At 45.9% G+C, this 16,291-nt stretch overlaps 1 protein-coding gene across 1 annotated transcript in view; it reads left to right on the forward strand.

The window, feature by feature from the left end:
• AGBL5 (AGBL carboxypeptidase 5) overlaps positions 1–16,291 on the forward strand; it is a 160,131-nt gene that overhangs the window by 37,512 nt on the left and 106,328 nt on the right. Inside the window, exons 4-7 of the mRNA XM_089665235.1 lie at positions 1,543–1,714; positions 7,010–7,176; positions 13,121–13,301; positions 15,926–16,104. Coding sequence (XP_089521361.1) covers positions 1,543–1,714; positions 7,010–7,176; positions 13,121–13,301; positions 15,926–16,104 — 699 coding nt within the window. The remainder of the gene's footprint in view (positions 1–1,542; positions 1,715–7,009; positions 7,177–13,120; positions 13,302–15,925; positions 16,105–16,291) is intronic.

The raw sequence follows: 16,291 nt of genomic DNA on the forward strand, positions 1-16,291 counted from the left end.
CATGCCATCTTTCTTCGGTAGGGGTCTAATTCAGTCATGCCTGTCTCTCTTCGTTAGGGGCCTGGGTCGGTCATGCCATCTTTCTTCATTAGGGGTCTGGGTCGGTCATGCCATCTTTCTTCATTAGGGGTCTGGGTCGGTCATGCCGGTCTCTCTTCATTAGGGGTCTGGGTCGGTCATGCCGGTCTCTCTTCATTATGGGTCTGGGTCGGTCATGCCGGTCTCTCTTTGTTGGGGGTCTGGGTTGGTCATGCCATCTCTCTTTGTTAGGGATCTGGGTTGATCAAGCCGTCATTCTCCATTAGGATCTAGATCGGTCATGCCGATCTTTCTTTGTTAGGGGCCTGGGTCAGTCATGCCAGTCTCTCTCTTTGTTGGGGGCTGGGTCGGCCATGCCAGTCTCTCTCTACGTTGGGAGTTTGGGTCGGCCATGCTGGTCTCTATTCGTTAGGGGCCTGGGTCGGTCATGCCTGTCTCTCTTCATTGGGGGTCTGGGTTGGTCATGCCATCTTTCTTTGTTAGGGATCTGGGTTGATCAAGCCGTCATTCGGCCATGTTGGTCTCTATTTGTTAGGGGTCTGGGTCGGTCATGCCTGTCTCTCTTCATTAGGGGCCTGGGTCGGTCATGCCATCTTTCTTCATTAGGGGTCTGGGTTGGTCATGCCATCTTTCTTCATTAGGGGTCTGGGTTGGTCATGCCATCTTTCTTCATTAGGGGTCTGGGTTGGTCATGCCATCTTTCTTTGTTGGGGGTCTGGGTCAGTCACGCCTGTCTCTCTTCGTTAGGGGCCTGGGTCGGTCATGCCATCTTTCTTCATTAGGGGTCTGGGTCGGTCATGCCATCTCTCTTTGTTAGGGATCTGGGTTGATCAAGCCGTCATTCGGCCATGTTGGTCTCTATTTGTTAGGGGTCTGGGTCGGTCATTCCATCTTTCTTTGTTGGGGGTCTGGGTCGGTCATGCCATCTTTCTTCATTAGGGGTCTGGGTTGGTCATGCCATCTTTCTTCATTAGGGGTCTGGGTTGGTCATGCCATCTTTCTTCATTAGGGGTCTGGGTTGGTCATGCCATCTTTCTTTGTTGGGGGTCTGGGTCAGTCACGCCTGTCTCTCTTCGTTAGGGGCCTGGGTCGGTCATGCCATCTTTCTTCATTAGGGGTCTGGGTCGGTCATGCCGGTCTCTCTTTGTTAGGGGTCTTGGTTGGTCATGCCTGTCTCATTAGGGGTCTGGGTTGGTCATGTCTGTCTCTCTTCATTAGGGGCCTGGGTCGGTCATGCCTGTCTCTCTCTCTCTCTCTCTCTCTCGGGTGGGTGCTGTCATGTCTGCTTCATGTCTTTCTGTGCGACGCAGCATTTGTCATGTGTGTCTTTCTGTGTGGGGCAGTCACTGTCATGCTTGAATCTCTCTCTCGGGTCTGGGTTTATCATGTCTGTGTGTCTGCCTCTCTCTCTCGTGGTTGCTGTCATTTCTCTTCCTATGCGGAGCAGTCTCTGTCATGCCCGAGATGTTTGCAATTGTCTGATGTCTTTTTGTTTTCTGGCAGGTCATGGTTCTATTTCAGCATACGTGGAGGAGCTCCCGGAAAGCTCATTAAGATAAACATCATGAACATGAACAAGCAGAGTAAGCTGTATGCACAGGGCATGGCACCATTCGTCCGCACTGTCCCTATCAGATCACGCTGGGAACGAGTCCGTGAGAGACCCACCTTTCAGGTACAGAACTCCAGTCACATGACCTGTCATGTATTTGAGCCCAAGTACAGCCAATCCCTGTTCATCCATATGTCACAATCCCATCTGCTGCTTTTATCAGCTGATACAGTTTAATTTGTCTGTGCAAGACCCAAATGTACCCTTTGTCCATTCCTCTATGCATACCCTTCCTTTTCTTTTACCTTGTTCCTTTAGCCAGAAATAGTTTTTATTACTCCCTGTGACATCATCCCTAGGCTGTAAAACTCTTGCAGGAGCAGGAGACATGCAGGAGGTCGGATTCAACTGATGTAGGCACTGCCCACAAAACTACATCTCATAGAAGCATGATGGCAGAAAGCGACCAAGTGGTCGCTTTTTTTTTTATATTTTTTTTTTTATATTTTTTTTTTTCATTAACTTTTTTAACTATAGATCTATGTTTGTCCCAAACATGTTTGAAACTATTTACTGTGGACTGGCTCACTACCTCTCTCTGCTGGAGTTTTATTCCAAGCATCAGCTACTCTTTCAGTAAAATAGTACTTTTTATGATTAGTTTTGAACTTTCCTCCAGTTAGTTGGAGGTCATTTTCTCATGTTCTTGATTTTGGTTTTGTGTAAAAAAATCCTGCCCTCCTGAACGTTATTCACCCCCTTGATGTATTTAAAGGTTTCAGTCATGTCTCCCCTTTCCCTTCCTTCCTCCATACTGGACACGTTAAGTTCCTGAAGTCTCTCCTGATATGTTTTATCTCCCCCCAGACCTTTCACCGTTTTTGTTCCCTGTCTCTGGACTTGTTCTATCTTATCAATATCTTTTTGTAAGTGAGATCTCCAGAGCTGGGCACAGTATTCTAAATGAGGTCTAACTAAAGATCTATATAGAGAAATCAGGATTCCTTCCTCCTGCCGGTGACCCCTCTAGTGATATAAAGATCTATATAGAGGAATCAGGACCTCCTTCCTTCTGCTGGTGACCCCTCTAGTGATATAAAGATCTATATAGAGGAATCAGGACCTCCTTCCTCCTGCTGGTGACCCCTCTAGTGATATAAAGATTTATATAGAGGAATCAGGACCTCCTTCCTCCTGCTGGTGACCCCTCTAGTGATATAAAGATCTATATAGAGGAATCAGGACCTCCTTCCTCCTGCCGGTGACCCCTCTAGTGATATAAAGATCTATATAGAGGAATCAGGACCTCCTTCCTTCTGCCGGTGACCCCTCTAGTGATATAAAGATCTATATAGAGGAATCAGGACCTCCTTCCTCCTGCTAGTGATCCCTCTAGTGATATAAAGATCTATATAGATGAATCAGGACCTCCTTCCTCCTGCTGGTGACCCCTCTAGTGATATAAAGATCTATATAGAGGAATCGGGATCTCCTTCCTCCTGCTGGTGACCCCTCTAGTGATATAAAGATCTATATAGAGAAATCGGGATCTCCTTCCTCCTGCTGGTGATCCCTCTAGTGATATAAAGATCTATATAGAGGAATCAGGACCTCCTTCCTCCTGCTGGTGACCCCTCTAGTAATATAAAGATCTATATAGAGGAATCAGGACCTCCTTCCTTCTGCTGGTGACCCCTCTAGTGATATAAAGATCTATATAGAGGAATCAGGACCTCCTTCTGCTGGTGACCCCTCTAGTGATGCATTCCAGAATTCTATTCCCTTTCCCCACTGCCTGGCCACACTGTTTGCTCATTTTGCAGTCATCTGAAATAAGTACCCCAAAATCTTTTTTCCTCTGTAGTGCTGGTCAACACAGTACCCCCAATGTTGTACTCTCTAAAAGTGAAGTAATGCACCTAAGGAAAAATAATCCCTTTAGAAATAATGAACTGCAGTTTCCACGTCTTTGACCAATCGCCCATCAATGGTAAATCATGTTCCAAGTTATATAGACCTCCAGGGTTATCAACCCTATTACACACCTTTTGTATCATCAGCAAAAATACATCCCTTACCCAACAAACCTTTAGAGTAATATGACTTGCATATAGATTAACCGCTTGCCTGCCGCTCTATAGTAGAACTACTGCTACAGGGTAGCAGGGCTGCGCAAAACCATATATACATGTGATTTGCATATCCATGTATGGGGCGCACGTGCTGCCCTACCCGCACCGCCATTGGTGGCTAGGGATGTCAATCACTGGGTCCCGGCTGGAGATTCCCCGTGGGCACCCGGCGATCTCAAAGTGAAGCTGGCAGGGGAGAGACCTGTGTGTAAACAGCAAGGACATGCTGCTTTGTATTTATATGCACAGCAGAGAAATACAAAGAGGCATATCTCCATTGTAAAACGCACACAGTTAACTCTTTGATCGCCCAAAAGTTCCTGCCCAGTGTCATTAGTACAGTCAGTGCTTTTTATTAGCACTGATCACTGTATTGGTGTCACTGGGGATGTCAATGGCAGTTAGTCCCCACCAAGTGTCAGAATGCCCGCCACAAGTCGCTGATCGCCGCCATTACTAAAAAAAAAAATACCAGTATATATACCGCCATTTGTAGACGCTATAACTGTCACGTAAACCAATTAATTTACACGTATTGGGATTTGTTTTAGCAAAGACATGGAGCAGAATACATTTTGGCCTAAAGGTATGATGAAATTAGATTTTTTTTTTACTGAACATGTTAAATAGCAAAAAGTAAAAAATATTGTTTTTTTTCCCCTAAAATTTAAATTTTTTTTTTAATAGCACAAAAAAAAAGCACAGGTGATCACATACCACTGAAAGAAAGCTCAATTCGTGGGGAAAAAAGGACATCAATTTAATTTGGGTGCAGCGTTGCAGGACCGCGCAATTGTCAGTTAAAGTAACGCAGCGCCGTAACGCAAAAAATGGCCAGGTCAGGGAGGGGGGGAAATCCTCTGGCAGAATAAGGGTCAGTTCGCACCACAGAAACGCACTCTGGATGTATTCCGGATACGTTTTTGCTCACAGTTCACACCACACGCGGTTCTGGTGCAGTTTTGACACAGTTTCTGCACCAGAAATTGACTGGAACTGACTGCACTGGTGTGAACTAGGGCCATTGGAATACATAGAAAACACTGTGCATGCATTTGATGCAGAAAAAACCCGCACTGGACTGCATCTCGTGTGAACTAGCCCTAAAACATGGTGAAATGAGTGCATGCAATGCACAGTTGTACTGAAAAAATTTAGTCTTTGTATTTAAAAAAAAAAAAAGATGTTGTACCTACCTGCTGTGTGCAGTGGTTTTGCACAGAGCAGCCCGGATCCTTCTCTTCTTGGGTCCCTTGCTGGCTCTCCGGGCTCCTCCTGTCTGTCGGGTACCACCACAGAAAGCAGCTTGCTCGGGGGGCACCTGAGCAGGCGCGATCCCGAGCCACGGCTCTGCATGTCCAACCACACACAGCTGCGGCTTGGCCCTGCCCTCTCCCTCTCATGATTGGCTCACTGGCTGTGATTGAAAACAGCGGGAGCTACTGGTTCAGCCAATCAGGAGTGAGAGTCCCCAGAGAACCAAGGCTCTTGTGGACATTGCTGGATCATGAGGGGACTCGGGTAAGTGTTTGGGGGGGCTGCTATACACAAGGTTTTGTTACCTTCCTGCAGAGAATGCTTCAGCCTTAATGCAATCCCTGCAAATATAGTGAATGCGGGGTCCGGGAGACTGGATATAGTGAAAGTGGGGTCCAGGGAGACCAGATATAGTGAATGCAGGGTCCGGGGAGAGCGGGTATAGTGAATGCAGGGTCCGGGGAGAGTGGATATAGTGAATGCAGGGTCCGGGGAGAGCGGATATAGTGAATGCGGGGTCCGGGGAGAGCGGATATAGTGAATGCAGGGTCTGGGGAGACCAGATATAGTGAATGCGGGGTCCTGGGAGACCAGATATAGTGAATGCGAGGTCCGGGGAGAACGCATCTAGTGAATGCGGGGGGGGGTCCGGGGAGAGCGGATCTAGTGAATGGGGGGGTCCGGGGAGAGCGGATCTAGTGAATGGGGGGGTCCGGGGAGAGCGGATCTAGTGAATGGGGGGGTCCGGGGAGAGCGGATCTAGTGAATGGGGGGGTCTGGGGAGAGCGGATCTAGTGAATGCGTGGTCCGGGGAGAGCGGGTCTAGTGAATGCAGGGTCCGGGGAGAGCGGATATAGTGAATGAGGGGTCCGGGGTTTAGTAACACTTTCAGGTAAAAAAAAATGTCCCAGTTGTTATATTGCCCCCTCACCCCCCCTTATACTTACCTTAGACACTTGTTCCAATGCTTTGCCCGTTTGCAATGGTGCTGGTCTCTCACCATTGGCTCCTGCTGCTGTCAATCAAATCCTATGAGGAGGAAGCAGGAGGTGGGTCTGAGCCATGCTGTAGAGCTGGGACAAGGGGTGGATTGGAGGGGTGGCTGCCCTGGGCGCAATGGTTTACTGTAGACATGGGGGCGCTTTCCCTTTGTTACAAGGCTAACAGGAGTAGTGATTTTGACAGGCAAGTGACTGCTGGGTGTAGGATTCCCTAAACTTGCACATCATGAAGAGGAAGGAAGGAGGCGCAGTTTGGCATTTTTTTCCGTGGGTGCTCAATGATCTTCTCCAGGCACTGCCGTGCTGTGTGTGTCTAGAGAAACAAACAGCCCTGCTCGGCAGCGAGCTTAAAAGTGCGCTCCCATAGGAAGCGACTTCATATGGCGGCACATGAAGAGATGGAGGAGCTGGGAGACCGCAAAAGAGGAGGTTTTGGGCCGCTCTGTGCAATACCATTGCACAGAGCAGTTAAGTGTAAAATGTTTATTATTTATAAAAAAAAAACACAAGCATTTACAATTACTTTAAACCCTCAGAATGTTTTAATTAAACACATTGAGTACAATAAAATAAACATTCCCCAGTAAACTGTTAAAATTCTTATCCCAACACTTGTAGTTTACAACTTTTAGTGCTGCTTCCCTGAACTTCCGGTCTTCACAGGAAAGAGTTAACTGTGGACAGGGCAGGCTGTAGTCAGTCTGTTAGTTTAGAGGAAGAAGGAGCAGGGGAGTGCTTTGCCATTCTAATCTATAATGCTGTGTGTTTCTATTGATACACACAGATTAGAAAGGCATAGCTTTAGTCGCTGCATGCATAGGTGTCTCCGTAGGATCCTGGAAGAGAAAGTAGCCACCCTGTAACAGGGAACTTGGGGCAGTGATCATGGCACAAGCTGAATATAGGCAAGGATTAAAAGGTAAAGAATCTGCATACTCAGCAAGTGGTAATCAGCTGCTGAAAGTGCATGAGGGGTTAATATCACTTTATTGTAAAACCTGCATCTGAAACCTTGGTTCTTCCCTCAGATGGTGGACAACCAGTTCATCTTGTCCTTTGTACATCGTTTTCTGGATTGCCGTGGAGCCACAACATACTTTGCTTTCTGTTTCCCGTTTTCATATGAGGAGAGCCAGGAGATGCTTGCCGGCCTGGACGACCGATTCAGCGACTGCAGACTGATGTCTCCTGGCAGGTACGTCCCTGGGCTTAGCAATGGTACATCCCCGGGCTTAGCAATGGTACGTCCCCGGGCTTAGCAATGGTACGTCCCCGGGCTTAGCAATGGTACGTCCCCGGGCTTAGCAATGGTACGTCCCCGGGCTTAGCAATGGTACGTCCCCGGGCTTAGCAATGGTACGTCCCCGGGCTTAGCAATGGTACGTCCCCGGGCTTAGCAATGGTACGTCCCCGGGCTTGGCAGTGATGCATCCTCAAACTTGGCAACGGTGCGTCCCGTGGGCTCGGCAACGGTGCGTCCCAGGGGCTCGGCAATGGTGCGTCCCTGAGCTTGGATCTTTGAGTGAGTCATTGATTTAAAATCATTATGTAGATCAGGAATACTGACACCACTAAGTATTTGTTCCAAGTCAGTGACTTAAGCCTCATACTCATGATGAGAATATTGGATGAATGATCCTTTGTTTGTTTTGCATGATAATCTCATATCAAGGTTACTAAAGTTACAAAATTACTTGTACAACAGAATAAAAATTCAGAAGTGATGTATTTTCAGACAAAAAATGTACTAATTAAACGAAAATTGTTCAATCTGGTATCGTACGAGAAAAATGTTTGTGCTTGTCCCTTTGAATCATTTCAAATGAAAGCTGTGTACTAATGATCAGTTTATTGGTATGATTGTTTCAAAAACAGTATTTTATTATGTTTTTCTGATCGTGTGTACTAGGATTTGAGTAGGGGGTCACCAAACTTTCTAAACAAAGGGCCAGTTTCCTGTCCTTCAGACTTCAGGGGGGCTAGACTGGCCATTAAGAGAAAAAAATGTATTGGTGTGGCATTAAACAATACCTCATCTTTGGTATTTGGGGGGGAAGGGGGATAGTGCTCGATTGTTTGTATCAGTGGGAGGAATAGTGCCTCATCATTTGTATCAGTGGGAGGAATAGTGCTCCATCATTGGTATCAGTGGGAGGAATAGTGTCCCATCATTGGTATCAGTGGGAGGAATAGTGTCCCATCATTGGTATCAGTGGGAGGAATAGTGCCCCATCATTGGTATCAGTGGGAGGAATAGTGCCCCATCATTGGTATCAGTGGGAGGAATAGTGTCCCATCATTGGTATCAGTGGGAGGAATAGTGCCCCATCATTGGTATCAGTGGGAGGAATAGTGCTCCATCATTGGTATTAGTGGGAGGAATAGTGCCCCATCATTGGTATCAGTGGGAGGAATAGTGCCCCATCATTGGTATCAGTGGGAGGAATAGTGTCCCATCATTGGTATCAGTGGGAGGAATAGTGCCTCATCATTTGTATCAGTGGGAGGAATAGTGCCTCATCATTTGTATCAGTGGGAGGAATAGTGCTCCATCATTGGTATCAGTGGGAGGAATAGTGCCCCATCATTGGTGTCTGTGGGAGGAATAGTGCCCCATCATTGGTGTCTGTGGGAGGAATAGTGTCCCATCATTGGTATCAGTGGAGGAATAGTGCCCCATCATTGGTGTCAGTGGGAGGAATAGTGCTCCATCATTGGTATCAGTGGAAGGAATAGAGCCCCATCATTGGTATCAGTGGGAGGAATAGTGTCCCATCATTGGTGTCAGTGGAAGGAATAGAGCCCCATCATTGGTATCAGTGGGAGGAATAGTGCCTCATCATTTGTATCAGTGGGAGGAATAGTGCCTCATCATTTGTATCAGTGGGAGGAATAGTGCCTCATCATTTGTATCAGTGGGAGGAATAGTGCTCCATCATTGGTATCAGTGGGAGGAATAGTGCCCCATCATTGGTATCAGTGGGAGGAATAGTGCCCCATCATTGGTATCAGTGGGAGGAATAGTGCCCCATCATTGGTGTCGGTGGGAGGAATAGTGCCCCATCATTGGTGTCTGTGGGAGGAATAGTGTCCCATCATTGGTATCAGTGGAGGAATAGTGCCCCATCATTGGTGTCAGTGGGAGGAATAGTGCTCCATCATTGGTATCAGTGGAAGGAATAGAGCCCCATCATTGGTATCAGTGGGAGGAATAGTGTCCCATCATTGGTATCAGTGGAGGAATAATGCCCCATCATTGGTATCAGTGGGAGGAATAGTGCCCCATCATTGGTGTCAGTGGAAGGAATAGAGCCCCATCATTGGTATCAGTGGGAGGAATAGTACCCCATCATTGGTATCAGTGGGAGGAATAGTGTCCCATCATTGGTATCAGTGGGAGGAATAGTGCCCCATCATTGGTATCAGTGGGGGGAATAGTGCCCCATCATTGGTGTCAGTGGGAGGAATAGTGCTCCATCATTGGTATCAGTTGGAGGAATAGTGCCCCATCATTGGTATCAGTGGGAGGAATAGTGCCCCATCATTGGTATCAGTGGGAGGAATAGTGCCTCATCATTTGTATCAGTGGGAGGAATAGTGCTCCATCATTGGTATCAGTGGAAGGAATAGTGCCCCATCATTGGTATCAGTGGGAGGAATAGTGCCCCATCATTGGTATCAGTGGGAGGAATAGTGTCCCATCATTGGTATCAGTGGAGGAATAGTGCCCCATCATTGGTGTCAGTGGGAGGAATAGTGCTCCATCATTGGTATCAGTGGAAGGAATAGAGCCCCATCATTGGTATCAGTGGAGGAATAATGCCCCATCATTGGTATCAGTGGAGGAATAATGCCCCATCATTGGTATCAGTGGGAGGAATAGTGCCCCATCATTGGTGTCAGTGGAAGGAATAGAGCCCCATCATTGGTATCAGTGGGAGGAATAGTACCCCATCATTGGTATCAGTGGGAGGAATAGTGTCCCATCATTGGTATCAGTGGGAGGAATAGTGCCCCATCATTGGTATCAGTGGGGGGAATAGTGCCCCATCATTGGTGTCAGTGGGAGGAATAGTGCTCCATCATTGGTATCAGTGGGAGGAATAGTGCCCCATCATTGGTATCAGTGGGAGGAATAGTGCCTCATCATTTGTATCAGTGGGAGGAATAGTGCCCCATCACATTGGTATCAGTGGGAGGAATAGTGCCCCATCACATTGGTATCAGTGGGACGAATAGTGCCCCATCATTTGTATCAGTGGGAGGAATAGTGCCCCATCACATTGGTATCAGTGGGAGGAATAGTGCCCCATCACATTGGTATCAGTGGGAGGAATAGTGTCCCATCATTGGTATCAGTGGAGGAATAGTGTCCCATCATTGGTATCAGTGGGAGGAATAGTGCCCCATCATTGGTATCAGTGGGAGGAATAGTGCCCCATCATTGGTATCAGTGGGAGGAATAGTGTCCCATCATTGGTATCAGTGGGAGGAATAGTGTCCCATCATTGGTATCGGTGGGAGGAATAGTGCCCCATCATTTGTATCAGTGGGAGGAATAGTGTCCCGTCATTGGTATCAGTGGGAGGAATAGTGCCCTGTCATTGGTGTCAGTGGGAGGAATAGTGCCCCGTCATTGGTATCAGTGGGAGGAATAGTGTCCCATCATTTGTATCAGTGGAAGGAATAGTGCCCCATCATTGGTATCAGTGGGAGGAATAGTGCCCCATCATTGGTATCAGTGGAGGAATAGTGCCCCATCATTGGTATCAGTGGAGGAATAGTGCCCCATCATTGGTATCAGTGGGAGGAATAGTGTCCCATCATTGGTATCAGTGGAGGAATAGTGCCCCATCATTGGTGTCAGTGGGAGGAATAGTGTCCCATCATTGGTATCAGTGGGAGGAATAGTGTCCCATCATTGGTGTCAGTGGGAGGAATAGTGCCCCATCATTGGTATCAGTGGAGGAATAGTTCCCCATCATTGGTATCAGTGGGAGGAATAGTGCCCCATCATTGGTATCAGTGGGAGGAATAGTGCCCCATCATTGGTATCAGTTGGAGGAATAGTGCCCCATCATTGGTATCAGTGGGAGGAATAGTGCCCCATCATTGGTATCAGTGGGAGGAATAGTGTCCCATCATTGGTATCAGTGGGAGGAATAGTGCCCCATCATTGGTATCAGTGGGAGGAATAGTGCCCCATCATTGGTATCAGTGGGAGGAATAGTGCCCCATCATTGGTATCAGTGGGAGGAATAGTGCCCCATCATTGGTATCAGTGGGAGGAATAGTGCCCCATCATTGGTATCAGTGGGAGGAATTTGACACAGATATGACCGCTGTAATTGTGGACAATAGGGTGCTACTTGGCATACAATTTGTAAGTTGCCTGGCATGCAAACCGCATGTCAAATTGCACCCGAGGTGAAAGGGGGTATAAAGAACGACTTTAGAAATCGCGCTGCAGCAAATCGCATATGTTAAGAAACTGACATTCACATTCATTAGATGCGATTTACAATCTGAAATCCCACCTGAAATCATATCTAATGAATGTGAATGTCAGTGTCTTAACATGTGCTCTTTGGTGCAATTTCTAAAGTGTATATATAGTTAGTCTGGCTGAAAAAAGACAAAAGTCCATCCAGTTCAACCATATTAAAAAAAAAAAGTTATAATCCTACACCCACAGTTGATAGTAGTAGTTCTTGCATTACTTTTTCTGCAGTTTTGTTGCAATTTCATGTACATAGAATATAATGGAATAAAATTTAAATTGCAAGAAATCATTGAAAATCTTCACAAGTAGCAATAAAGTCTTCAGAAGTCGCACTGAAAGATTTTCAATGATTTCTTGCAGTTTGCAGTGTGATTTCCATTGTATTCTATGAACGTGAAATCGCAGCAAAACAGCAGAAGAAGTAAGACACTGACATTCACATTCATTAGATGCAATTTCAGGTGGGATTTCAGTTCTCAAATTGCACCGGTGTGACAGGTGCGATTTCTAAAGACTTTATTGCTACTTGTGAAGATTTCCAACGATTTCTTGCAATTTGCAGTGCGATTGCCATTCTATTCTATGTATGTGAAATCGCAACGAAGCTGCAGAAACAAGTAATGAAAGAACTACTTTAAAAATTGCGCCGCAGTAAATCGCACACGTTAAGAAACTTACATTCACTAGATTCGATTTCAGGTGCGATTTGCAATCTGAAATCACATCTAATGAATGTCAGTGTCTTTAACGTGCGATTTTTGTGGTATGATTTCTAAAGTAGTTCTTTAGCCCCCGGTCACATCGGGTGCGATTTGCATGTCAGGCGATTTGCAAATCGTATCCCAAGTTGTCTGCAATTACAGCGGTCATATCGGTGCGGTTCTGACTTGGTTGGAGCTGCACTGATTTCTAAATTAGTGCATACCCTACTTTTGGTGCGATTTGCATAGACATCTTTGTCAGAAGTCTTGCAAATCGCAACTAAAATTGGCGTGTCATCCGGCTTTGAAATTGTGCGACTTCACTGTAAGTGGCATGATTTCTAAGCTGGGATCAGTGTGACCGGGGTGTTGTTGCTACTTGTGAATATTTTCAGCGATTTTCTTGCAATTTGCAGTACGATTTTCATTGTATTCTATGTATGTGAAATCGCAACAAAACTGCAGAAAAAGTAATGCAAGAACTACTTTAGAAATCACGCTGCAGCAAAGCGCACATTCAGTGCCCAGTCATACCGGTGCGATTTCAGGTGTGATTTGGGAATTTAAATCGCATCTAATGAATGAATATGTCACATCTTAACATTTTGCGTTTTTGCTGCAGCGCGCTTTCTAAAGTAGTTCCTGTATGACTTTTTCTGCAGTTTTGTTGCGATTTCACATACAAAGAATATAATGGAAATCGCAGTGCAAACTGCAAGAAATAATTGAAAGTTCAGAAATTGCACACAAATCGTGTGATTTTTAAATCGCAGTGGTGTGACTGGTGACTCACATTCATTATATACAATTTAATTTCCCAAATCACACCTGAAATCGCACCATTTTTTTTTAATGTATGTTATCATTTATAATGGAACTTTTGCCATCCTCTGGTTTGCACTTCACCTGATTGTTTTCCTTGCTGCTCTGTCCAGCAGTCCCCCAGACTCCATTTATTATCACCGTGAGCTGCTCTGCCACTCCCTGGGTGGCCTCCGTGTGGACCTGCTGACCATCAGCTCATGTCATGGCATGACGGAAGAGCGGGAGCCCCGGCTGGACAAGCTCTTCCCAGATCGCTCCAATCCACGTCCATATCGCTACACTGGGAAGAGGGTGAGTCTGAATACTGACCTTCTATTTGGAAACAACAGAATTGTGTAAAATCCACAGTCAGGTGTAAAGGATAAGTTCACCTTTTGGGGCAGAATTTATCTTTTTATAATAAATAGAAGCATTATAGAAGCATTTTCCAATGCCACTTCTAGTCCAGCCGCCCCCATTTTGAGATTCCATCACTTCCTGTAGATAATCTGTCTGCATTCTCTTCCTGTAGATTATCTCTCTGCATTCACTTCCTGTAGATTATCTCTCACCATTCACTTCCTGTAGATTATCTCTCACCATTCACTTCCTGTAGATGATCTCTCACCATTCACTTCCTGTAGATGATCTCTCTGCATTCATTTCCTGTAGATGATCTCTCACCATTCACTTCCTGTAGATTATCTCTCAGCATTCACTTCCTGTAGATGATCTCTCACCATTCACTTCCTGTAGATGATCTATCACCATTCACTTCCTGTAGATGATCTATCACCATTCACTTCCTGTAGATGATCTCTCACCATTCACTTCCTGTAGATGATCTCTCTGCATTCACTTCCTGTAGATGATCTCTCTGCATTCACTTCCTGTAGATGATCTCTCACCATTCACTTCCTGTAGATGCTCTCACCATTCACTTCCTGTAGATGATCTCTCTGCATTCACTTCCTGTAGATGATCTCTCTGCATTCACTTCCTGTAGATGATCTCTCACCATTCACTTCCTGTAGATGATCTCTCACCATTCACTTCCTGTAGATGATCTCTCACCATTCACTTCCTGTAGATCTCTCTGCATTCATTTCCTGTAGATGATCTCTCACCATTCACTTCCTGTAGATGCTCTCACCATTCACTTCCTGTAGATGATCTCTCACCATTCACTTCCTGTAGATGATCTCTCACCATTCACTTCCTGTAGATGATCTCTCACCATTCACTTCCTGTAGCTGATCTCTCAGCATTCACTTCCTGTAGCTGATCTCTTACCATTCACTTCCTGTAGATGATCTCTCAGCATTCACTTCCTGTAGCTGATCTCTCAGCATTCACTTCCTGTAGATGATCTCTCAGCATTCACTTCCTGTAGATGATCTCTCAGCATTCACTTCCTGTAGATGATCTCTCACCATTCACTTCCTGTAGATGATCTCTCACCATTCACTTCCTGTAGATGATCTCTCACCATTCACTTCCTGTAGATGATCTCTCTGCATTCACTTCCTGTAGATGATCTCTCTGCATTCACTTCCTGTAGATGATCTCTCTGCATTCACTTCCTGTAGATGATCTCTCTGCATTCACTTCCTGTAGATGATCTCTCACCATTCACTTCCTGTAGATCTCTCACCATTCCCGATTGCCCAAAGTATTAAATTCAAACTACTAACTCTGACATACAAAGCCATTCATAACACTGCCCCAAACTACCTCACCGACCTGATACCCAAATACCACCCAACCCGTAATCTTCGCTCCTCACAAGACCTCCTACTTTCTAGCTCCCTGGTCTCCACCTCCCACGCCCGACTGCAGGACTTCTCCAGGACTTCCCCCATCCTCTGGAACTCACTACCCCAATCCATCAGACTGTCACCTTCCCTCCTCACCTTTAGGCGCACCCTGAAAACCCATCTCTTCAGGAAAGCCTACCCCACCATCACTTAACAGCCGTTCTCCTCCACTCCTCCTACCACTCCATCCCCCACAGCCACTTCCTCCTGTACCTCTACCCCCTCCCTCCTAGATTGTAAGCTCGAAAGAGCAGGGCCCTCTCGAACCCCTCGTGTATTGTTTTGTTACTGTATTGTCTCATGTACTGTCTCCCACTATATTGTACAGCGCTGAGCAAACCTTTTAGCGCTATATAAATACTGTATAATAATAATAATTCACTTCCTGTAGATGATCTCTCTGCATTCACTTCCTGTAGATGATCTCTCTGCATTCACTTCCTGTAGATGATCTCTCTGCATTCACTTCCTGTAGATGATCTCTCTGCATTCACTTCCTGTAGATGATCTCTCACCATTCACTTCCTGTAGATGATCGCTCACCATTCACTTCCTGTAGATGATCGCTCACCATTCACTTCCTGTAGATGATCGCTCACCATTCACTTCCTGTAGATGATCGCTCACCATTCACTTCCTGTAGATGATCTCTCACCATTCACTTCCTGTAGATCGTCTCTCAGCATTCACTTCCGCTGCATTGCTGCTGGTTGAAAAAAATAAAAAAAATAAAACTATGACTGTTTTAGATCTGTATCTGTAGTGCAAGAATATCTAAAGCACTGCTGCCTCCAACTGCTAGTCTCATCAGGTTTGGAGAGTGATATGGTGTTGTCCCTTCTTTACTGCTCACTATTCTCCTTGCTGGAGAGGAAGCTGTACCTGGGGACTTGTAGTCCAAGGATCCCCCTGCTTCATTCATTCTCTCTTGATTACCACGTTATGGTTCAGATTTTTTTTAAAAAGTTGTAGCAGGGATTGAATGTGTATAGTTAAAAAAAAAAAAAAAATAAAAAAATAACTGAAATATTGATTGGTGTCGTGAAGGCTTTTATGTAAGACAAAGTGCTGAAGGAATTTGCTGTGCGGGTGATGCCCTTTCTGTGATTCTGTTGGCAGGTTTTCTTCCTGAGCAGCCGCGTCCACCCTGGGGAGACTCCATCCAGCTTCGTGTTCAATGGCTTCCTGGAGTTTATTCTCCGGCAGGATGACCCACGGGCCGCCGCGCTGCGTCGCATGTTCGTCTTCAAACTCATCCCTATGCTGAACCCTGATGGTGTGGTCCGAGGGCACTACAGGTAAGTCGGGAGTGATGTCCTACTTCATTCTCTCCATTCCCGTTGGATTTGAAATGGTGCCAGACCGCCCTTCCGAAGTCATTTTACTGAAAACAGACATTTCTGCTTTTTCTTTTTTAATTATCATTCTTATACAGAATTTATATAGCGCCAACCATTCGCACAACGCTTTACAAAAGCTTTGGCC

This window comes from Staurois parvus, unplaced genomic scaffold (genome assembly GCF_062004578.1).
Source record: "Staurois parvus isolate SC_StPar_1 unplaced genomic scaffold, SC_StPar_1.0 ptg002155l, whole genome shotgun sequence".
In the NCBI taxonomy this organism is placed as follows: domain Eukaryota; kingdom Metazoa; phylum Chordata; class Amphibia; order Anura; family Ranidae; genus Staurois; species Staurois parvus.